The 24,924-nt window shown below is 35.7% G+C and overlaps 2 protein-coding genes across 5 annotated transcripts in view; one reads left to right on the top strand and one right to left on the bottom strand.

The window, feature by feature from the left end:
- Nucleotides 1-569: 569 nt before the first annotated feature.
- HESX1 (HESX homeobox 1) lies at nucleotides 570-13,626 on the bottom strand. Of its 4 annotated transcripts, none has more exons than XM_087923846.1 (6): nucleotides 13,549-13,626; nucleotides 6,874-7,012; nucleotides 6,487-6,686; nucleotides 6,039-6,152; nucleotides 3,508-3,570; nucleotides 570-945 (listed from the first exon to the last, which is right to left on the bottom strand). In XM_087923846.1, exons 1-6 carry the CDS (start codon nucleotides 13,555-13,557, stop codon nucleotides 853-855), a joined length of 618 nt encoding a protein of 205 aa, XP_087779972.1. In that variant the 5' UTR covers nucleotides 13,558-13,626; the 3' UTR covers nucleotides 570-852. The 4 variants fall into 4 exon arrangements, with proteins under 4 accessions (XP_087779972.1, XP_087779970.1, XP_087779971.1 ...); XM_087923844.1 differs by having other exon boundaries at nucleotides 13,447-13,600; XM_087923845.1 differs by having other exon boundaries at nucleotides 6,051-6,152; nucleotides 13,447-13,600.
- A 175-nt stretch (nucleotides 13,627-13,801) lies between these two features.
- Nucleotides 13,802-24,924, top strand: part of APPL1 (adaptor protein, phosphotyrosine interacting with PH domain and leucine zipper 1) — a 38,646-nt gene continuing 27,523 nt past the window's right edge. The window contains exons 1-5 of the mRNA XM_026723711.2: nucleotides 13,802-13,987; nucleotides 18,200-18,298; nucleotides 20,698-20,757; nucleotides 21,577-21,648; nucleotides 23,591-23,678. Coding sequence (XP_026579496.1) covers nucleotides 13,934-13,987; nucleotides 18,200-18,298; nucleotides 20,698-20,757; nucleotides 21,577-21,648; nucleotides 23,591-23,678 — 373 coding nt within the window. The 5' untranslated portion in view covers nucleotides 13,802-13,933. The remainder of the gene's footprint in view (nucleotides 13,988-18,199; nucleotides 18,299-20,697; nucleotides 20,758-21,576; nucleotides 21,649-23,590; nucleotides 23,679-24,924) is intronic.

Raw genomic sequence — 24,924 nt, 5'->3', positions numbered from 1 at the left:
TATTAAAAAAAAATGCTGAGACTCTGGAAAGAGTGCAGAGAAGAGCAACAAGGCTGGAGACTAAAATATGTGAAGAATAGTTGCAGGAGTTGGGTATTTCTAGTCTAGTGAAAAGAAGGACTGATGGAGAAACACATGATAACAGTGTTATAATAGTTGAGGGGCTATCATAAAGAAGAGGGGATCAACCTATTTTTCAAAGCATGATAAGAAGCAATAGATGGAAACTCTCCAAGGAGAGAAGCAACCCAGAACCAAGGAGAAATTTTTTGACAGAACAATAAACCAGTGGAACGGCTTGCCTTTGGAAGTTGTGGGTGCTCCATCACCGGAGACTTATAAAAAGAGACCGGATAGCCATTTGTCTGAAATGGTTTAGGATCTTCTGCTTGAGCAAGGGATTGGACTAGAAGACCTGCAAGGCCCCTTATGTTATTCTGTTATAAATGTCTTGTACAATTAATTTATTAACAATTAAGTCAATTTATTTCACATTTTACAAATAGTTAATAATCCTATAATTGTTAATAATCCTAAAATAAAATAAGACTCTGCATTTCAAAACAGTAAACCTTCCAATTACCAAGATTATATTCTGCTGTATTCCCTAATATTAAGCCATGATTTGAGTTAAGACATAGTGCAGACCTTGCAAGTCTATACTTTGCCATAAGAGGGGTGAAAGTTAAACCACAAAAGATATTTTTTACCTTGCCTATAATGTCCTGTTGCATTTGTGAGATGCTGAAATTACATTAAAAAAACCCAATAGAAAATCAGAAGTAGCTTCTTTTTCTGCGACTCCTTATAGCCACCCAATTTTTATAGATGAAGAAATGTGGGTGCTGGTTATTATGTCTGGCTTAGATTGGAAAATTTAGATTCACACCTCCATTCCATATAAGCAATAGATAAATGGAGGTCCTCTTCATATTGCAGATGGGACTGTGAGAAGAAAGGTTCTGGCTAAGCCATGATCTGTTTCCATGTACAATGGATTTCTAAAAAGTATAATTACTATGCTTGTAGGACCATTGCATATACATCCTATGAATACTTCTTAATCAAATGTACCATTAAATACAGTATGAAAAGAATAAAGTTTACAACCACATAATACTATATAAACAGAGAGTTTCAGATTAAAATAAAAGCATCCATATAAGTAATTATTTTCCATGGAAGTAAGTTAAATAATTACAATTACATTCCATATTGTGACAAAACTTTATCAGGCCAACTTAGGTCTCAGCTAAACTTACATCACCAGTTTTGTTGAAGTGATTACATAGTAATTCACTAGTAAAACTATTTTTATCTGATTGTTCTAATTTTGTCTATTTTTATCTAGTTTGTATTTCAACATGCTGGATAATGGAACATATGTGCCATACCCAATCCCTGGATTACTATTTTTATCATCTGAGACAAACATCTGAATTTCATGGTGCTGCATTTCAACACTTATGATATATACTTTATCTAGTGAGGAAAGTGACCAACTCAGTGCATGGAAATGGCAAAGCAACTCATAAAGAGAAAAGGTGGAAAAATTGTTTCAGATACAGCCTTGATTTCATTTTTATCAGGACAATGAAAACTTCAGTGCTAGCATGTACAGTATTCATATTTAGGAGTAAGCATCAATGAAGTTACTTGAATGTATTTTTAGTATATATTTATAAAACGCAATGTTAACTGCTGAGGTAAAACAAATCCTCAAGGAAATAAAATAAACTGGAAAAAAAGAAAAAAAAGAAAATATACGGCTCAAAATAATCAACTTGTCAAAAGGGCCTGATTTTTCCTGGATCAGGCATCCTTGTGGAATGGCATCCTTGTGGAAATCCAGTAATTCTACAGAAAAATATGCCTAAAGCAAATGTTTAAAATACATAAATATCTTTGTGCAAAACAAGTCCATCATTATGAAGTTAAAAATATAGCAGGGAACATGTTAAAATTAGTAAACTAAGCAAAGAAAGCAATTAGGATGAAGTTGTGGTGTGGTAAATACATATATGTACATCTACTAGGCATATAAGCCTAGTAGAACAAACAAATGCACTTAATGAGTCTGGTACCATAAGCCATAACTCATAAAAAGTGATTTAGCTTTGAATGAATAGCCCAAATTAGGGAATTTTCACCTCATGTTTCACAGTCCCAAATATTTATAGCAGCTTTCTCAATTATGACACCTAGAGTCTACAGCCTTGTACAATTCTTGGATTTGTCATTGTAGCCAGATCTGTATGACACCAGGTTGGAGATGTTGAGCATATGTTTAATATGGAAACAAACCCATGAAAACAATAGGTCTCCACTTTAAGATATGTGACTTCAGATACTAGCTAGTACTGTAATTGAGCAAGAAAAAGAGAGCAAAATACTCTGAGATGATTCCTTCAGATATTTATAATTATTAATACCCCAATTTTACTGCACTTTTAAAAATTGAATATGGTGCACATAATGTTCCTTCCTACCATTTTCCCCACAATAGCCACATTTTTAAATCAAATTTCTGACCAAACTGGGTGTTTTTCTTGTGATAAACCATTTTAATTGTGACTTATTAAATTAACTGTTTTAGCACATGCTACCAAAAAGAAACAAACCATGTTATGATTTGCTCAATCTATGAAAGAAGAAACCAGTTTTTCAGTAATATATAGCAAGACTATAAGCCTACAGTAAATCAATTAAGATTTTTTTGTAGTATTTTGCTACTTTGTTCACTTGTATCACTTGTATACATTTTTTTTTACCAACTTCCAAAATATATGAGCCAGGTGGGATATTTTACTTGTGTGTGTGTGTGTGTGTGTTACATATACTTGTGTGTGTGCATGTGTGTGTGTGTGTGTGTGTGTAAAATGCACCATAATTAACACAACTATTCCTCGGTTATAGAAAGCATTCTGCAGGAAACTATCCTTAATTCCAGGTCAATTTTTGTGGAGGCTGAAAGGCTGTTGCTGAGGAATTATTCTGCCTTGGCAGGACTCCCTACAGGTACTGAAATCTGGGTAATGTGTTTTCCATATGAAATTTTTGGATTGCATTCCACACTCCCATACATTGCATTTTAGAGGTCACTGGCATGGATATGGAGAAAATCAGTATATAGAACCTCCTATGATACTGCATTGAGGTTTGTGAATTTTTTTAATGATTTTTCAATGATACGTCACCAATACTTAAGACAGTAAACTACAAAAACTGCAGAGTTTTGTCTTCTTTCCTTCTGAAAAAAAACTATTAAACTAGTTGCAGAAATCTGCTTTCATCACACGTCATGAAACAATAATATTTATTGTTTACTTTTACAATGAAATCATTACATGTAAAAAAATCATGTAAAATAATATTGAAACCTATCTTAACATGATAAATCTCTGATAACACATTGTGGTTTATGAGGAATTCACCTACTACAGTAAAATAATGCATTCTATATATTTCTTTTCATTTTATAATTGTTTGAGAAAAAGTATTTTTCACCATTAGAAACTGTGATTCTCTGTGGGATCTTTTCAGCTTTGCTCTGCGATTCTGAAACCAGATCTAAAATTGAGAGAAAAAGTACGTGTTTAATAATAATACAGAAGAAGCTTTTGGCAAACAAGGTTAAAACTATAATAAAATTCCAGCAGGTAAAAATACAAGAAACTGCTTAAAAAGAATAAAGAACTTATCTGCTTGAGTGAGACTTGATCCTATCCTTACTCTAAGACAAGGATGTCAAACTCAAGGCCTGCAGACAGGATCTGGCCCGCAGAGTGCTTTAATTTGTCCCTTATGGCCGGCCTGGAAATAGCAAAGGACTAGCCCACAGTGTCTCTAGCAGCCAAAACAGGGCACAGGGACGGGGGTGGGTGGGGTTCAGCCTGAACATCCTCCTGTAGCACTCTGCCAGCCAAAGCGGGGCCACATTTTGGCCAGCAAGGTGCTGCAGGAGGCATCTGTCCTGTCTCTTCCTCCCCACCTCCGCCACTGGCCCTCAAAGAAGAATTACAATGCTGATCTAGCCCTCAAAGAAATCCAGTTTGACACCCCTGCTCTAAGATATCAGAAGGGAACCAAGATTCTTCTAGGTATAAGTAGCACCTTCCATCAGAGTTATAGCACTCTCGTCTCAAATTAAAGTAAAACATGAGAAGCAACACTTCTTCAGGAAAACTCAGTGAGGAGATGGGTGGTTTCAAAAGATGATTGGTAAACAAACAAACACAAGACAGTTATTGCTATATAGGACTGGCTTCAAAAGATAATTATTTTCAGTGAAGCGCAAAGCTTCAGATGGAATTCTATCCAGACATCCAAGAACCACAAGTGCGGGAAGCAATCTCTCTCTCTATTGCCAACAAAGTTGCATTGACATATGAACATAATACCTTATGTTCACTAAGTTAAATAAAACATAAAGTCAGTTAAGTTGAATTCAGAAAAAACAAAAATGTAATTTTTAATTGGTTTAAGATTATATAATCTGTTTTAAATTAAAATGTTGGCTAGCATTCTTAGACAGATAGTCTGTTCTAATTATTATTGTTGCTGTTATTATTATCACCTTTCGGTCAAGATCAAAGGTGGTATTCAGCAGGTTCTGACCAGTTCTGGAGAACTGGTAGCAGAAATTTTGAGTAGTTCGGAAAATCGGCAAATACCACCTCTGACTGGAGATTTTACAGTATCCTTCCCCTGCCACACCCACCAACAAGCCACGCCCACAGAACTGGTAGTAAAAAGTTTTTGAATCCCACCACTGGTCAAGATGCATTCCAGAGTTTACATGGACATCCATGCATTTTAAAAGATTGCTCCTAGGAAATCTTTGCATATTTACTTAGATACAAGTCCCATTCTCTTTACTGAGATTCCCCGCCCTCCGCCTTCAGTTGTGTCCAATTCTTGGATGCTGCCTGGACAAGTCCCTTGTAATTTTCTTGGCAATATTTTTTAGAAGGGATTTTTCAAACTGGTAAGTCACTAAGCCTTACTTACCAGTAAATCTACCTATTAAAAAAGAGAAATTTTGTGAACCTAAAAACCAGAAGATGAAGTGATGTGTTTTAGGTCATGGATATCCAACCTTGGCAACTTTAAGTCTTGTAGACCTCAACTCTCAGAATTCCCAAGCCAGCATGACTATCTGGGGAATTCTGGCAGCTGAATTCTGGCATCTTAAAAGTTGCCAAGATTGGACACCCCTGTTTTAGGTTTTAGTCCTAAACACATTTAAAAGCAAAGATAACTTTTGAATCAAACTTGACTGCTATTGACTTCATGAGCATATCCCTGTAATTTTCTTGCTATCTGTGTGGTCCCTAGGAGTAAAAAAACCACTTGGTGGCGTACCATCAATCAACAAGAAAGCAGTTTGACCTGGCCTCTTTCTAGGATCTTTCTTTAAACCCCCCACCCACCCTTAGCCTAGAGCCCTAGGGCTTTCTAGCCATATACCAACCGGCACTTAGCCTCTTGGGTTTGGTAAATGCTGCCATCTGCTGTAATGGTAAATATAGCTAAGTATAAATCTGTCTCAGTGTTCTAGGCATCATACACTGCATGAAGCCGTAGTGTACTTAGCTTATTTGTGGCTTAATGTGTTACTTAAAAGAAATCATTGTGGTTTGTTTAGCACATCTGTTAATGTGATATATGAACCAAATCTTTCAGAAAAATACATAATTTATTCCACTTACTCAGTTTGAATTAATATGGATCCTACTTATTAGGTCTTAGCAACAGACATTTTTTCTGATATATATATATATTAAATGTGTTACCTTATTATCCAGGTATTACTGTACTACGAACATAAATAAAATTAGAAGGTAAAATTGAAAAAAATAATAATAACATCCCCTATTTTTTCTTTCATACAACATTTCAAAGTGAACTAGTATTGTTAATTTCTTCAATCAGGGTCAGAATATTGGCAGTTATTATTCCCATCTATTATGACTCTTGCTAAGCAGATGTAACATTTGAGATTCCAGTAATACAAGTAGAGATACATAAATACACACATGTAAAGTTACCTGGATCCTGTCTTCATCTAAATCTAATTTTTGAGCCAGCTCTTCTCTAACATCAATGCCAGGATAAGAGTTCACTCTAAAAACATTTTCCAGTATTTCTATCTAAAGAGAATAGACAACAACTCTATTATTTGCTGGTTTTCACTGCCAAAATATTTTAAGCATTCAGGATAAAGCCAAAGCTTTTAATAAAAGTCTGGGTAAGATTCTAAAATACTTCAAGTCAATAGAAATCAATTAAGCTATTTTGAGCTCAGAATGCTGATTAGATATAACATTTGTGGATCTTTTTATTCAGTAAATGTATGATTGTACAGATTCTTGTGAAACAGGCATTTCAAGATTCTTTTTAATCAATGCCCCCTTATTAAAGAATGCAGGAAGCAAAACAGCCATTCTTAGCTGCATGAATAGGTTAAATGGGCTAAATCCCTACCTGGATTTGAGTGAATGCAGTCCTTGGTCTCCTACCTCGGTACCAGCTCAAGTCCCTTTTGTAAGAAAATCTTTCATTGACTGTGAAATAGTTTTCACATTTCAAAACTCTTTCTTCAGCTTTTCGGCAGTTGGTCGTATTATACAAAGGGAGTGCATAGCATATTGAAGAGAGATGCAGGCAGGGCAAACAATCTTCTCCTGAAAAGTCACAAGCATTTTAAACACAGTAACTAGCAAAATGTTAGTTATAGAGTAGTTTAAACTCAAGACAGAATTGAAACACAACAATCTGATTTCTTTAGTTCGACATTTAAACATGGTTTTAATTTAAAGCAAAGGAACACAGGGAAGAAAATATTGAAGTGAATCTTAAAGTCCATCTTACCTAAGTGATTGCATTTATCCACCCATGGCCTGTGGGGTTTTGCAGTTGGAGTGCCATCTTTTTCCCGCTCTAATCCCAAAATATTTTCAATGGAAAATGAAAAGGAAGTGTTTTTGCCTTCCCCAAGACTGGATTTATTCTGATGATTATAAGAAGCTGCATTATGAGCATACAACAATCTACCTGCCATTCTTTTGCCAACCTCCCCACACCATAATTCAGCTTTTACTTACAGGGCTTTTCTTATAGCTTTGGCAACAAGGGGGTTGGATTTGCCACGTCATTAATTAAAATCTTTTATTAGAAAGTTTTAGCATGTCAATGAAGATTCTCCCACCAAGAGGCAAGAGGAGTTAATTGTTTATTTGTTTCCAAGTAATTAGCAACTAATGGAGGAGGGAGAGCACCAAGAAGAACAAAAAGTGTTATCTCCTGTAACCAGAGTATCAGACTTAACTTTTTCAAAAGCACCCATGCACAAGTATACGACTTCTCTTTTATTTGAAATCATTAATGTATAAAATCAGGGCTTGGTTGGTGGTGGTTTTGTTTTTAAATAATACTCCTATGGACTTTATTTACCTAAATAAAATGGCAGGATAGGAAACCAGTCAAGTAATAAGTAATCTCGTTTAAGTGCATTTTCTTCCAATGAAAATTTAAAAATAATCTCTTAATGCTATTAGGGTAATCCTGAAAAAAAAGTGTTTGCTTTTTCATATGCATATGTAATGATGAACATGGTCACTAAGATGACAATAGTCTTTGGCGTAAGGCATACTGAGGTAGGCTGTTATAATTCAATAATTGTCTTCCAAGTAGTTAGATTATAGAACACTTGAATGAAATACCATAAAAAGCTCTGCTCCTCTATTTTCTTAGCTTAGACTTTAATTTGATGCTATTTTGTTTGTTTATCAAAATTGGATGCCACCCAATTTGCCAAAGGTAGTGTTATGTTGGTAATGTTATATTGGAGGAGCCCACCGATCAAATACTGTATGAAAAATCCCATTAAAACCAAAGCTATAAACCATGTAGTTTTAGAAAAAGTGAGACCATAACCTGTTGTATTGATGGTCAGTTAGACAAAAGGTGATTATTTTCATCGTAATTTGCTATAGTTACAGCAAATGAAATTTATAAAAGGCCAGTTAAACCAGTGGAGAATGAATTTCATCAATAACTTTATTTATGAAAATTTATATGGCCACCAAAATCACTCTCAGTGACTCTGAGTGGCTTAGAAAGATATTTGCTCTGTTTATCCCTGGGTTGTTTTATTTTTCCATTCTTTTCCATGCTTGCTGGAAAAGGTCTAGTCTGGATTTAGGATGATAGCTGGATCCAACCATTCTGCTTTACAAGTCATAGTCTTATGATGCTGCACCCAGACTTTCGCATAACATTTTGCTGAATTCCAAGCTGATATGAAACAGTTTTGTGACAGTGATAAGGCAGGAAGCTAACTTAGGAGAATAAGGTCACGTTTTGTTCTTTAGCAGAGGACAATCAAAACTCATTAGGGTTGCAACTGCATGAGCTTCAGCTATAACAAGTTCACAGAGAGCCTGCAAGTACCTATATGAAGGGAAGGTGTTCCATAAGGTAAGAGCAGCCCCGGAAAAGGCACATCTCCTATGATCTGCTAGATGGCAGATTTCAGGAAAGAGGCCGAAAGTATGCCTATCCTATGTGATTTAGTAGGATGGTGCCAGATGCTCTCAGGGAAAGGCAGTCTTGCAAATAACCTGGTCCCACTCCATTTAGGGCTTTAAATGTGACAACTAGCATTTGAATTGGACCTAGAAGGAAATTGAGAGCTAGTGCAGCTTGTGCAAAAGTGAAACTGGGAGCTCCCAACAATGCACGTGCTGCTGCATTCTGGACCAGTTGTAGCTTGTGGATAGTTTTCAAGGGCAATCCCATGTAGAGCACATTCCAAATGGGAACTGACCAGGGTATGAATTACTGAATATTTTAAGATAGACCTCAAGTATTGATGTCTATTTTAAGATAGACATCAAGTCTATATTCTGGAATATAGACTTGCTCGTTTTTTTCTTCTTCAAATCAAAGCCTTAAAGAATACAGTATTAAGTATGTTTCTTCGTTCTTAAGAAGAGATTAATTCAACAATCAAATACCACTTTTTTCCTGTTTAGTGTACATTTCAAATAATGTTCAGAAAGAGTTGACTGTCAATTTCTTTACACTGAAAGTATAATATGAAAAGGACACTATGACATAATATTCATAAGTTTATAAATATGTTTTTGAAAAGAGTAATAACACTGAAAGATGTGAATGCAACTTTGAACTATTATACCAAACATTTGAAACTCGTAAGTATGAAGAGTTGGATTTCCAAACATGTAGCATAACAAAAAATATTTTTTCTGTCATGAAGGGACAGTTGCATTACTACAGATTTACAATCTTTGATATTTTTAATTTTTTATGTTTGAAACATAGACAAAATGGAAAAACTGATCAAAAGTATGCTTTATAGTCAAATGTAATGTACGGTATTTTAAAACAGCTGTTTATTGTATTTTTTTTACCTTTTTGTTTTTTCCCCATTTGCCTTTTTAATTTTGTATGTTAAAGCTGTACATTAAAAACTGAGAAGACCATTAATGTTGATTTGTTTTATAAGCATATTGGAGAACTGTCAATTTTCTAACCTTGTATCAAGAAAAAACTAAGAAGTAAATTCGGAAATAAACTTTAAAATAGTGGTCTAACTATTTTCTGATAGCAACATGGGCCATTGGGTCTCAGCAAGTTATGGCCGGAATTACATCATAATTCCACAAACACTGGTCACTGTTGCATCTATGAGGAATATTGCACATATATTTATCAGATTATTTCCCGTAAGGGCTTATCCTAAGCATTGGGCAAATATACTCATTTCTTCTTTATCCATTTTTGTTCTTGGGTTGCCTAGTTTTACTTACTCCACATTCAAGCATCTCATTGGTTCTTGTCAGTGCTTCAGAGTTGACAGACCTTAATATTTTTTGTCACTGGAAAGTAGTTCAAATTTAAGTGTGTGTCTAGTGGTGGGTAATATTTGATACAAAGTGGGTGGGGTGGGGTGGGGCGGGTGAGAGAGGGAGAGAGACAGACAGACAGACAGAGACAGAGAGAGAGGCAGAGCGAGAGAGCATGTGTGTATTGATGAATTTGAAATCTACATTGATACCTGGAAGCAGGGAATATTCTTGGTAAAACCACTTTGTTTCAAGGGGCAATCTTCAACTGTATTGTTAGAAATGTTGCAAGAAGCAAGACAAATATTGCAAGAGTAAAATGGTTGTGTTACTTTATCGCTAGATCTTTCTTTATAAACCAATAATTACTATATTTTGTTGAAACAATATATTTAACAGCAGTACAACTCTGTAATGTTGCCACCTAGTGTTCATGAACTCCTATTTTAACTGGAAAGGACCTAATTGTTACTAGCCTAAAAGATGGAAGTTAAAGAGAAAAAACAGTCAATGTTGTATTAGTTAACAGTTTATTTGATAATTATATGCCTTGCAAATGGATTGCATTTAGAAGGGAAAAAAGGGAAATAAATTTTCCATAAAACAAGAGTCTAAACTCTTTTTGTCAACATTTCCCAAATATGGCCAGGGATCAGGTTATTTTTCTATTCCCCATCACTCTTTCTCGGTTTGCCAAGCCAGATGCTGAGAAACAATACTTTTGCTGGAAGTCCAACTACATTTATAAAGGAGTTTTGAAATAATTTTGAAGACTACATGACTGCTAGTTTTCTGTTCTTATGCTTTATATCCAGAACATCTAAGAGAAGTTGTGTAGTTGGAAAAAGAATGCTTGTTGGTCATGAGGGAGCTCAGTTGTGAAGGCTCTGCCCAAGTGGAAAGGAATGGTTACAGGAACTAAATCAGGCATACACATTCTCAGCCTTTTTTGAAGTTGCTGCACAAATAATTTCTTACCATTACAATGTGGGCCATGAACAACTAGTACAGCAGACAGAAATCAAACTTCTTGATTGCAATTATTTTTATTATTCAAGCCACGATGCTATATGCTATGCTAGCAATAATACATATGGGTTTGTCTTGAGGCTATACTAGCAATATTGTATATTTACTTTATCCTGAGGCTGGAATAGTCAAATCAGTGAGCTCTAGAATAACTAATGGGGGCTGAATAGAGTCTAACACCCTCCTGCTCATATTTCCATGGTCCACCAGTAGTTTAGGAATTTTACTCTGGTCTGTAAAAATGCCAGATAGATATGTATTAAGACTAATTGCAAATAGTAGATTTTCTGCTGGGAATGTAATCTATTTATTTCTTCCCTTTTCCTCATTTTTTTTTAAAAGAAAGGTTAAACCATTGCCAGTATAGAAAAATACTTGGTAATCTAGCTATATTTAAACAGAGAAAAAGTAGAATACAAACAAATATAAAGACTTAGTAAATACATCTTAGTTAATAATTTATTTCTTAAAAGGCTTATCTTTGCAAGTTAATTCATATGATACATAATAAATATTTGATACTGAAGTCATTCCTAATCTTATGACTTTGGTTCACCTATATTATACAACAATATTTTCTTAAATTATTCAATGCGTGTTACTTTTTAACAGGGTAATAATTGCCATCCAGCTGTTATTAATTTAAACAAGCGGATGAAGAAATTGTACTTATCCACATAGATGGTGATATGTGGATAAGTACAATTTCTTCATCCTCTGGTTTCATTTCTAATTCTGAAGCTTGACATTTTTGTGAAACCAGCATTTGAGGAAAATCATATAAAAGTAAGTCAAGAAGTCTGCTTTATTTGAAACAGGCATTTATAAAAAGATATACTGTACAGTATGTTAGGGTCTCTACAGCATGTTGAGCTGACCAACTCAATTACTGAGCACATATACATACTACCATCCCACTCCCACTGTGTGCCAATGTTCTCCAATGTTTATGGCTTATCTTATTGCCTAATCCTGGTATGTCTGTTCGAGGTTTCTAGAAATTTAAGATATTGTCAGGGAAAGCACCGGATCCAAACATGAAAGAGTTCAAGTTAACTACTTTATTGTATTCTGCCTATACTGCAAGAATCTCCCCAGACTGCTTGCCCTTCATTGAGAACAAAGAGATAAAGTTCCATGGAACTTGGAGTGGGGGCTGACATAGATCTCTTGTAGTTGCCCACAGACTCAAGGCTAGCTAATTTCCCGCTTGACCCCACTCCCTTGCCTGGCTGGCAGTTTCCAACAGAGATATACCCAAGATTTATCATCTGTTACAAGTCCATTTCTATAAACCCAAAATCTCAACCACTTCAAGTTTGGAAAATACAATAACCAATAAATTTGGATTAAACACTGTGCACAATTGATAATGAACTGGAAGGAGAGGTAATTATTTTTATTATTTATTTTCCCCTGCCTTTATTATATTTATTCAAGGCAGCAAACATACCTAATACTCATTCCTCCTTCTATTTTCCCAACAACAATAACCCTGTGAGGTGGGTTGGGCAGACAATGACCAGCTCAAAGTCACCCAACTGGCTTTCATGCCTTAATGCAGGCCTAGATCCCAGTCTCCCAGTTTCAAACCTGGTGTTTAATCACAGGGCAAAACGGGTTCTCATTAATGTGCTCATTAACCAACCAATTTAGAGTATTACAAGACTTCCCTGATTAACAGGGAAGCATTAGGCAGAATAATGCTAGCATAAATGACAAACCTGTTTCTTGATGGGTAATTTAGTCTTGGCCACAATGCATTTTAATGTTTGATTATTGTAATTGTTTTCATTTTTAAAATTTTCTTCCTCATTCAGAGTCACTTGGTGTGATGGGCAACCATATAAAGAAATATAAAACAAAATAAAAAATAAAACAAAATAAAGCCATTCTAAGTCAATGCTAATGTAAAAGAGAAGACAATGAGATATGACAAAGAAAGTAGACACCACAGTTTAAATAGAAATAACAGTAAAACAAAAGTTTGATTTTGTTGCCGTTGCCTCCATTTGTACTTTAATTCATGCAATCTATCCACCACCAAGATCACTGAAAAGCTGCCAGCTATTAAGGTGTTATGTATTGTCCCTTTCACACAACCCAGTACCAAAAGAGTATAATAAGCATATATACTGGGAGGTAGTCATCTGGGACATTTTAAGGGAAACAGTTACATCTAAGGCAAGTAAAGTGGACATTTTCCATAGTTCCTTCATAAGTCCTTGTTGCCTTCAAAAAAAAGAAAGAAACTTGTCTATAGTTGGAACATAGTTGCAAGGACCCAAATATCACTGCAGAGGGTCAGTAAGCAATTTGGGGATGACTATGGTTTGTTTTTTCAGAACCAACTCAATCAACTTCCATAAACCAGGGGGGAAATTAACCAGCATGGAAAACTCAAGCAGAGATTCGGATTCTTTCTGAAAAAGTAAATTAATATCCAGTTAAGTATTCTCACCCAGGAGTCCTGAATTGCCATTTGCCCTAAATCGGGTTCCTTACTAAGCTCTTGTCAATCAGATTTAAATGAACTCATTGCCACCTTAATATTTATGAGCTCTAATTCCCACAATTTTAGATGAATCATGGCAACGTGACACAATAGGGAGGACCCGCACACAAGCGGAGCTCAGGGTGCAGCTACCTGCAGCATATAGAGGCGTCAGCCTTTGCCCCGCAGAAAACGGCCCTCCGATGGGACGGAAGCCCCTCAAGTGCCCCCAAAAAACTCTGCCTCCCCCCCCCCCACCGCCTGGTAACCAAAACTCCGCGAGGCTGACAGAGGCACCCGCCTCTTTTTTCGCCCAGCCAGACTGGCCGCCCTTCCAGCCAATAGGAAAATGCACAGCTTGGCTGACGGCTGCTCCTTGTCCGGACAGGCGGCCGGGGGGAAGTGGCGAGGCGGGATTTCCTGAGCGGAGCGGGCCTGTTGGGGTGCGCCGAGGCGCGGGGGAAGGCGGGAGCAGGGCCGTCGGGCTGGGTGCGGCGAGGAGGGGGTTGGCTTGGCCTGGGAAGACTCAGCCGCCGACATGCCTGGGATAGACAAGCTGCCTATCGAAGAGGCGCTGGAAGACAGTCCTCAGGTGAGGGGGGGCGCCATGCAGCAGCAGCAGCAGCAGGTGGCGGAGCGAGAGGATGACCGAGTCCGGCTCCTTCTGCCCCTTTCCAGCCCTGGGGAAGTGACTCCCTTCGCCCCGCGGCGGCTCGGAGGCCGTAAGCAGCCTGTTGGCCGCTCCCGGGGGAGGGGAGAAGGGCTCAAACCATCCGGGCGGGCGAGGGGAGAAGAGGTCAGGGCCGGTGCAGGTGTTGCCAGGTAGAAGGTGCGTGGCGGGATCTCTCGCGGGAAAGCTAAGGGCTTCCTTTGCGAAAGGTTGCGGGGCAGCCGCGGCTGTTTTCTGCGGGGCTCGTGTTTTTCTGTGTGTGACAGCAGTGTGGTACCGCAGCGGCTTCCTTAGCACTTCGGTTGTTCTTTACCTAAGTTAAGGGAGCGTTGTAAAAAAAAAAAAAAAAGAGCCGTCTCTGTTTTTGTTCCTTGCGTTGTGTAAATTGTTTCAGTGGCTGCCTCGGATTCCCCGCCCGCGCGCCCTTCTTCGCCCAAATTCGAGCAGATGATTTTTGTCAGTAGCTTTGAAGTAACAATTTAAGAATGAATAACCTTGGCTCGGACTGAAACCTGTTTGCCTTTGCCAGTTACTGCATGGGAAATTATTTGGAATTAGCATATTTAAGTGTCTCTGAATATTCAGGAATATATCTGTGTGTGTGGTAGGATTATGAATTCCTGTTTTCTACTGAAATTATCATTTGTGTTGTACTTATTCTCCAAGAAATAGTGAAGATGTTGAAACACATCAGAGGAATTTTATCCATTAAATGTTGGAACTGTGTCTAATTCATACTCCTATGAAGTACAGGTAGTCCTCCACTTATGACCACAATTGAGCCCAACATTTCTGTTGCTAAGTGAAACATTTGCTAAGTGAATTTTGCCCCATTGTACAACCCTTTTTTGCTGCAGTTGCTAAGTGAATCAGTGCAGCTATTAAATTAGTAACACGGTTGTTAAGTGAATCTGGCTTCCCCATTGACTCTGCTTCTCAGAAGGTTGCAAAATGTGATCACATGACCCAGGGACACTGCAACTGTCATAAATATCAGTCAGTTGCCAAGGATCCTAATTTTGATTGTGATAATGGGAATGGTTACAGTGGTCATAACTCACTTTTTTCAGTGCTGTTGGAACTTTGGATGATCACTAACTGAAGAGTTGTAAGTTGAGGACCATCTGTATTGACCAGTATCCCATCAGTTGCTGCAAAAAACAAGAATTAGGAATATCTTTTAAAAACCTCTTATGATCTGTTGTGCGCTGTATCTGAGCATCACTTTTCAGTCTTATGATCTTAGCTATAGCTATTATATTGATGGGCAAGATAGATGCAGTTTTGATAAAATAATCTGTATTGTGGAATTGAGTTCAGTTTTTACATACAATATAATAATATATAAATATACAATATAACATATTATATAAATATTATATATAATATAATATATTTAATGCCCTGAATTTACATGATATTAGGCTCTTTACATCTATTAATCTTTACAGTCCTCCACTTTTGAGAATTCTTTAAAATTCAGTTTTAATAGCATGTTCTTCTGCAAGTGCCGGTGATCATTTAAAGATATTACTTCTAGTAAATATGCATACAACTTCAATTTTTTTAAAACTGCCCTTTTAAAACAGTCATTGAGATCAAAGTTAACACACTTTACAGCCATTCAGATTCAACAATTGGGTCTCGAGAAGGAAGGAACTTTTCCCTGCTTACCTTTTTATTTGCTTTAGTGGAACTTGAAGGATTCCAGAAAAACACATAGCATTTGTGTTGCTTGTTATTGATAATAGATTTGACTTATTTATGTTAACATCACTTTTAAATTCAGACATTCAGATTTGAGATAATAAATGCAGTTGTAAATACTTTGTTGCACTTGATCAGACGTTTAGTTAGTGATGTTCTTATTAGATCCAGATTAATGTTTTTGCTTCATTTTGTAATGTAAATGCTATTAATCTATTTTCATACAACAACATATTGTTTTTATGTTAAAAAGTAATTAAGCATCATTTGATTACTATATTATAAAGTGTCCTGTCTCCCCTCCTGTCGGGAGCAGGCAAAATAGGTTTTAACTCCAAGTTGTTCTAGTCAGCTTCAGGCCGCATCTGCTAACATAACCATGACAATGATTCAATTCTTTGTGTGCCAAGGACACCATCCATGCTGTGGCATATTATACCTGTTCTACAGCATGCCCAAGATTACAGCAGTGCAGTTTAAAACATTTTCTTGGTCAAGAACATATCCAGTGAAAAATTCTACTTCTTCAAGAGTTCTGAGTATACTGTTTTTTCTGCTGAAGACACCTAGGTACTGGCATGCGATTCATAGTCCTAGTTGGATTCTGCAGAAGTTGCTCCCCATGTATGTTCTTTATCTCTAAGCACCACCATCAGTATAAACAGAAAGACAGAGTATAGGACTTGCAATACTGCAAGAATATTGCAGTATGGGATACTTCCACATAAAATACAAGCCATGTCCTTTTCTGGAATATTTCATTCCATCTGCTCCTCCACTCTTCTTCTGCTCCCTACTTTGATCACTGAACATATTTTCATTGAGTTCATTATTTAATTGTCTCCTACTCTTAAATGTTTTCCTTGAAGATGCCTTTTTTAATACTTTGGCAAATCTTGGGATTTTCCCAAGCCTACTGATATTTTGTTAATGTTTCTGAATGGTACCATTTTGGTTTCACAAGGCAAAGAATGAGTTTTCAATTTGATACTTTCAGTCATTTATTAATATTGCAAAGACTGACAGCATGTGCTTTAAATGTGATTGCTTGTATGGATAGAAAGGGTTTTCAGATCTAGGCTGCAAACGTAAAGTTCTCTCTATCTCTTTGATGCCATCTATTGTTTGTTGGATTTTTGCATCCCTGTTCTTTTGCTTCTAAGGAAGTGGAAATTCCTGTAATTCTGTAAATATAATTAATTTAAAATTGGATTAAAACTAGTTAAGGCCATTTATCTAATCAGTCTTTTGTAATTTTCATAATTGAGACAACCATCCTCCCTGGAAATTCCAGCCAACATTATTTAGCAAAGCTCTCTCTGTTACATTATCTGTATGCCCTTTACTTCAGCATTCTGTGTCCTAGAGTAGCCAGCCCAAATATTTCACAAGGAAGGCCTCCTGAAGATTGTCTTATCACTGGAAATGTAAATTGTCCTTGAAGAAAGACACTCATTTTTCCGTTTCGTATAATCCTGAGGATCCTATCCTCTATAAGATTTTTTAAGCTTTAAAAATCCCACAGTATACATTCTTCACAGAATTCACAGTATACATTCTTTCCCAAAATATACTTAATATCTTAAGTCATTATCAATTAGTTAATGAGAATTTAAAATGAAAATTTCTTGTCTATTCATTCTTATCCATACAAATGTAAATTCTATATGTTGTTAGATTCTTGGAAAGATTTATTTTAGTTATTTAGTTATTTAGTTATTTAGTGATTTATTTAGATTTATTTATTTTAGTTTATTTATACAGTATTTATATCCAGTTATCCATCCATAAAAGGACAGTGGTCTTATTCTATTACTGTTCAGTTTCCACATGTTAGTGAGGAGCAGTTTGAAAACCCAGATTTAAATGGTATTTTAAGATTATAAAGCTTAACTTGAGTTATACTTTATCATTTAGATAATATATTTATTTTTTGAATTTATTTTAGCCAAGAAAACAACATTCACATATCTATGTGATAACCAGCATAGAGCTTGACTCAAAGGAAATTTTATCTTGTATCTGGATTTCAAATTCAATATAAAGTAGATTGAAAATATACAGTGTTAAATTTTTATAACTGGCAAAAACATAAAAGCTCAAATATCTAATTATTATGTCCTATCACTGTTGCTCATAAAAAGAATAGTAAATGAAGTACTTTACTGAAAGAAACTTACGTAGTCTGGAACTTACGTAATCTGAAAGGAATTTAGGTAGTCATGTCAGCATACTTTGTTTTAATGAGGTGCCATATAGACTTAAAAAGTGTTTTCTGCCAGGTAACTTTTAGCTATGTGTCAAAGATCAGATAGAAATGTTTTCAATTCTGATTCTGTCTTACCCGTACATGAAATAGAACTTTACTAAATATAGATGCAATAGTGTAGTTGCAATATTATAAAATTTATGTTGTCTTCTTTTTAGACACGATCTTTGCTGGGTGTATTTGAAGAAGATGCTGCTGCAATTTCCAGATATATTAACCAGTTGTATAAAGCTATGCACCGAATTTATGAGGCACAGGTAATTTGACTATAAAATGCAGAAATTAATCTTCAGTCATTTCTCCAATTTTTTATGATTATACAGGTAGTTGTCGACTTATGACCACAATTTAGCCCAAATTTTCCATTGTTAAGCAATCTGAGTTTTAAGTGAGTTTTTTCCCCATTTTATGACATTTCTTGCCACAGATGTTAAGTGAATCATTGCAGTTATTAAGTTAGTAACATCGTTGTTAAGTGAATGTGGCTTCCCCGTTGACTTTGCTTCTCAGAAGGTCACAAAAGGTGACCACATGATCTTGGGACACGGCAGCTGTCATAAATATATGCCAGTTGCTAAGCACTCAAATTTTGATAACGTGACCATTGGGATCCTGCAATGGTTATACATTTGAAAAATGGTCACAAGTCACTTTTTTCAGTGCCATTGTCACTTTGAATAGTAACTAAATGAGTGGTTGTAAATTGAAGAATACCTGGACCCAAAATTTTAACTCTTGGGATTTTAGTAACTGGTTGCAAATATATGTGAATGTGAAAAAAAGAATGAAAAGAAAAAGAGAAATATAGTTTTCCTTTAATATTTCCATGTTAATTGTTTACAAATAACATTAATAAATAGCTTATACATTCTTCAGAAGTTTCTAACAAGAATATATTTAGATGTAAGCATTTTATGCAACAATTTAAGTTATATGTATTGCATAATATGGTTAATTGGATTGATTCTTAATAAATCTTAATATCAAATTGGAAACCCCGCCTTAAGCCTAACTGCCAAGGTCTAATTTGCCTCCTGAGCAGTCAATCTTTTTGATTGCCCAACCAGTAAACTAATTAATAAGCTGATTTATGCTGAATATATATCCCAGGATATGTCATAAAAAGGAAATCTTTTTTTTTATGTTACAAAAACAGCCTATCATTAAGCTGTGTGCAAGTTTAACATAATTTGTGGCCTCCCTTCAACTTCCTGCATAAAAACCTACATTTGCATGTACTCGTAAAAAAACTTTCCCTCTTCTACAAGTACTTTTGAATCTATAGTCTGCATAGATTAAGGCTTCTACAGATAAATATGCAGTACTGTCCTTTTTGCTTGTTGACTTTACTTCCAAATATTTTGGTGCAGTTTAATTTTTGCTCTTAGAAAGAGTGATATTATTTTCTATTATAAGTAATGGGTCATTCAGAATTTTGGGAATTTGATTAATTTTTATTTGTTTAGCTAAATCTATGGTTAACTATTTTAAAATGTGTATGCTAGTCTATGACACTGTAATAAAACATTCCACTTTAAAAATGGGAAATTATAATTGTTATAAAAAGCATACACACTTTGTTAAAGAAACAAGAAACATCAAGACAACAATGAATCTACATACAGACAGGAAGTTATACAACTTGCCTCGTGGTGTAACCGGAACAATCTGGAACTGAACACACTCAAAACCATAGAAATGGTGGTAGACTTTAGAAGAAATCCTCCCAGACTACCACCTCTTACAATACTAGACCACACAGTATTAACAGTAGAGACCTTCAAATTTCTAGGTTCTACTATATCACATGATCTAAAATGGACACCTATCATCAAAAACGTCATCAAAAAAGCACAACAAAGAATGTTCTTTCTGCGCCAACTGAGGAAGCTCAAACTGCCCAAGGAGCTGCTGATACAGTTCTATAGAGGAATTCTTGAGTCTATCATCTGCACCTCTGTAACTGTCTGGTTTGGTTCTGTAACCCAACAGGACAGAAACAGACTTCAGAGGATAATTAGGACTGCAGAAAAAACAATTACTACCCACCTGCCTTCAATTGAGGACCTGTATACTGCATGAGTCAAAAAGAAGCTGTGAAAATATTTAGAGACCCCTCACATCCCAGACATAAACTGTTTCAACTCCTTCCCTCAAAACGATGCTATAGAGCACTGCACACCAGAACAACTAGACACAAGAACAGTTTTTCCCCGAAAGCCATCACTCTGCAAAACAAATAATTCCCTCAACACTGTTCAACTATTACAAACTCTGCACTACTATTACTGTTAATCTTCTCATCACTCCTTATCACCCATCCCCTCCCACTTGTGATTGTAGGACTGTAACTTTGTCGCTTGTATCCTTACAATTTATATTGACTGTTTCCTAGTATGATTTGATTCTTGATTGTACCCTATGAATATCGTTAAGTGTTGTACGTTATGATTCTTGATTCTTAACGAATGTATCTTTTCTTTACGTATATTGAGAGTATTTACACCAAGACAAATTCCTTGTGTGTCCAATCACACTTGGCCAATAAAGTATTCTATTCTATACATTGTTTAACTCTGATTATTTTATATTGTACTTCTATTGTCATTTATATTTGAAAAATCTTTTAAAAATCAGAATAAATTCTCTTTTTCAGAATGAACTCAGTGCGGCAACGCATTTGACTTCAAAGCTTCTAAAAGAATATGAGAAACAGGTAAGAGTTCACTTATAAAATGAAAATGTTATGTTTTGATCCAAGTTGAATGGGTTAATGTGGCAGCTTGATTTTTACAACATATCAGGATAGTGACTGATCCTCCAACATGGAAAAATAATTATAGACTATGCTAATCTGTTTTTGCCTGTTTTGTAGCATCTTATATAAACTCCACCTATATGTTTTAACAGCAGGTTAGCACATAGAAATTAAATTCATTATTTTTTCCATTTATTCTTATAAGGCCTATACACTTTATTTTTGCTCAGTTTTTGTTATTATAAGAACATACATTTATTTATCTTATGATATATTTACTCTGCAAAATCAAATGGCTCTTGGCAGCTTACAAAGAAATAAGAGATTAAAACATGCATAGTCTGATTAAAACATGAGAAGTTTATATGTCTGTAACCACACAAACCAGAAAATAACAAATAGAAACACAGAAAGGGGAAAACTGATAAAAATAAATTGAAACTGCCATAAATGGACAATTTTTTAAATCAAAATGTTCATAATTTAATAACAGGATTTACTAGACCTTGTGGATGTGCGAATGTGTGTGCACGCACACACATGTGCACAATTCTCCTGGCCAACAGGTGTTTTCGATACCTTTTAAATATAGCAATACAATATATATAAATTTAACAAACTTTAGCAAGTTATAGTTATAGATTCTTTTATTTTCTAGCAATGTTAAAATTTGTACAAGTTATTAGACCTTTGCAATGTTACTGTGAATTTTTTTTGGAGTGAAAAAAATAAATACAGAATTTAAAAAGTGGTGGTGGGTTGTTGTTTTTTTTGTAGCGCTTTCCTTTGGGTGGTGATGATGAAGTCATGAATTCTACTCTTCAGCAGTTTGCCAAAGTGATAGATGAGGTAAGTCTTTCTTTCTAAAAACCTATCAGCCTATTTTCCGTGCATGCAACTTTTATATCATTCCATTTCTAAAGACTTTGAACAGTTTATAGTATTAATATCAAAGACTAAAAAACCAGAAATAATGCCATTATGGTCAATTAATCTGAAGCATCACTATTCAGGGTAACATAATCTTATTACTCCCCAAATGTCTTTCAGAAGATCCCTTTTTGTGGCACTCAGAAAATGTTGCTGTCCTATATAGAAATCATTAGGATAATCCACCCACAAAGTGACAATGATATGAGTAACAATGTGTAAAGGCTGCTACTTCTGAACAGTCCATACTTACTCCATAAGATGTAATTTTGCAAATATATTTGTTGTCCAGACAGAAGCCATGAGCCCAGGAGGACTGACTCTTTTGTAGTCAACATGATAGCGTTAGAATTTGCAGTTAGCGCAGCTTTCCATTTGCATGCTGTATAAAATAGTATTACAGTCATTCTTTCCTGTCAGTTCTACCATACTTAACCATAGTAACCCCTTATAATTGAATCTGGGTTTGCTTCCCCTCTATTTGTTTCAAGATCAGCTGTTTTAAGAGACCATTATTGTGATCTCTTTGTCATAACCTGAGCACAACATATCTAGTTTATATTTGGATAATCAAAGTCCCTATTATTACAACAATTACAATATTCTTTGGAGATTTCAAGCATTGTATCCAAACAACTGTGCATTCTGTTCCTTTTTTTTTAAAAAAATGAAAAGTTGTTGGCTTAAGTTTTTTCATGGCTGTCTTGTTATCATTTTATCTTCTGGTTGCCATGACCAGCATCCATGTACAATTTTGGTCCTAACTTTTTTTTAAAAGTGTTTACACCATTCTGAATTGATTGGTACCCATTGTCTGTTGATTTCCTCCCAGGAATCAATTTAAAAACTGGTCTGTGACCTTTTAGATTTTATGTGCCAAAAGCCTAGATTCCTTTGATGCATGTTTAGTTTGTTCTGAAATGTTTCCCAGTGACTAACAAATCTAAGCATCTCCATCTGCTGCCATCATGCCATAATTGCATTGAGATCTCTGAGCTCTGCCTATCTGGTTGGCTGCACATGAAACAAACAGCATTTCTAAGACTTCTGTCTTGGTGTCCCTGGTTTTGATCTTCTATTTAGGTGTCTAAATTTGGCTTCTAGAACTGGCTAATTATACATTACAATGTCACTGCTGCTAGCTTGGGCTGTGATTGCTGCCTCCTTTGCATCATTATCAAGCAGGTTCTACAGATGATATGTGATGCCCGTAACTTTCACACCATGCAAGCTGTCAGTCACACTAGGTAGAACAGGCCAGAAAATCAACTATAAGAGAATAAGATTTATACTTTATTGAAATAGTTTATAATAATAAAACTTTGCAAGCTTGATTGTATTTTACTTCCTCTTCTTTCTATACCCCAGTGGATCTCTGCCAAATCTTGCTTCTTAGGATTTAAGGAATGGTCAATCCTATTTGCTTATATATTAGTTCTTATATTGCTGTCCAGGTCATCTCCCTTTCTCTCAAACAATACACAGTGTGATCCCAACAAACTATTTTTTGAATGGCATAATCCTAATGGCATGCACCAACACTTTCTCAATGGGGATATTGAAATGCAGACTTATTCTGCCTCAAAGGATTATATCATGGTTTGTGATATTGCCTTCTTTGGGTCTGATTTGAATGTAATAAATTATTACATCAGACTAAAATAATGCTAAATAATTAATAATAAATAATGCTAAACTGTGTGTGTGTGTGTGTGTGTATAATTTTGTATCCACTTATGCAAAAAAGAACAGATATAAAGATGCCAGGCTCTGCTGCTTCTTCAGCCCCTGCTTCCATAACATTTTTTCTTATTTTTGCACACAAAAGTAAAACAGTGTATACTTGTTTTTTTCTTCTTAGCTCAGTTCTTGTCATGCGGTACTATCAACTCAATTAGCAGATGCCATGATGTTTCCTATCACACAATTCAAAGAAAGAAATCTAAAAGGTACAAGAATTGTCACAAAAATCACAGATTGCTAGACAATGTTTTGTATAATAATAGCTAATATATATTTCATCTATAGTAGCTTCCTGAAGTCTAAGAACCTTTGTCCCATTGAAAATAGTTTTAGGCAAAAGGGAATGATAAAAGTTGGAATGCATAAGTGATTGCCCTGCAGAAGTTGCTGAACCACAACTTCCAGCAGTCTCAAGGCAGCATGGCCGATAATGGGAGATGCAGGGAGAAATAGTGACCAAATGTAGAGTTGATTACATTACCAATTCCTATGTCACTGCAGTCTGTCTGTCTGTCTAGCTCTATCTGTCTGTCTGTCTATCTATCTATCTATCTATCTATCTATCTATCTATCTATCATGTATGTATGTGTGTATATATGTATGTATATATGTATCCATCCATCCATCCATCCATCCATCGGATAAATAAAATAGACTGAATGGACCTTTTGGTAGAGACATTTCCATCATTGTTCTTGGAAAGAATTGTATTTCCTCGTTCAAGACTGCTACTCAGTTTGGGCGGGGACTCTCCTGTACTCCCAGTTTCTGCTCGTCCGCTGTGCCCAGGTGGAACTTTACACAGGTTATTTTGTGTGCCATTTGCATCCTTTCTCAGTGAGGAGGACCTTCAGATTGCTATTTATATCCTGGTTATCTCAGGATTGGATTATTGCAGTGTGCTCTGTATGAAGTTGCCCTTATAGACTATCCAGAAGCTACAATGGGTACAAAATGCAGTGGCCCAAACAGTAATAGATACTTCATGTTGCACCCATATACACAAACTGCAGTCTTTGCTCGTGGCTTTCTGGGAGCAATTCAAGGTGCTGATTGCCACCTATAAAGCTCTTTATGGCATGGGCCCTGGTTATTTGAGGGACCTCTTGTTTCCATTTTTTATTTATTTTGCTTGTTAAATTTATTTGCTGCCTATTTTGCAAATAATAATATTGACTTACAACAATAAATATAAGGACAATAAAAATGAAGAAATGAAAAGAGTAAACAGAACAGAAGTAAGATAATAGAACAATAGAATAAATGAAAAAGAACACAATAAATATACATGCAAGAATAAAAAAGTTGAATGGGTGGAGAGCAGAGAACAAGGGAAGGGGGGTCTATTTCTGCCTGTACAGTATGTTTGACAGAATGCAGTGCTCCTATCCCTTGAGTTCAGTAGAGTTGAATACTTATGCATTAGTAATCTGTGCGTATTAATCCTCCTG

This window comes from Pseudonaja textilis, chromosome 2, assembly GCF_049901715.1.
Source record: "Pseudonaja textilis isolate UNSWEBS1 chromosome 2, rPseTex1.2, whole genome shotgun sequence".
NCBI classification, from domain to species: Eukaryota; Metazoa; Chordata; class Lepidosauria; order Squamata; family Elapidae; genus Pseudonaja; species Pseudonaja textilis.
This window is presented reverse-complemented; position numbering and strand designations above follow the sequence as displayed.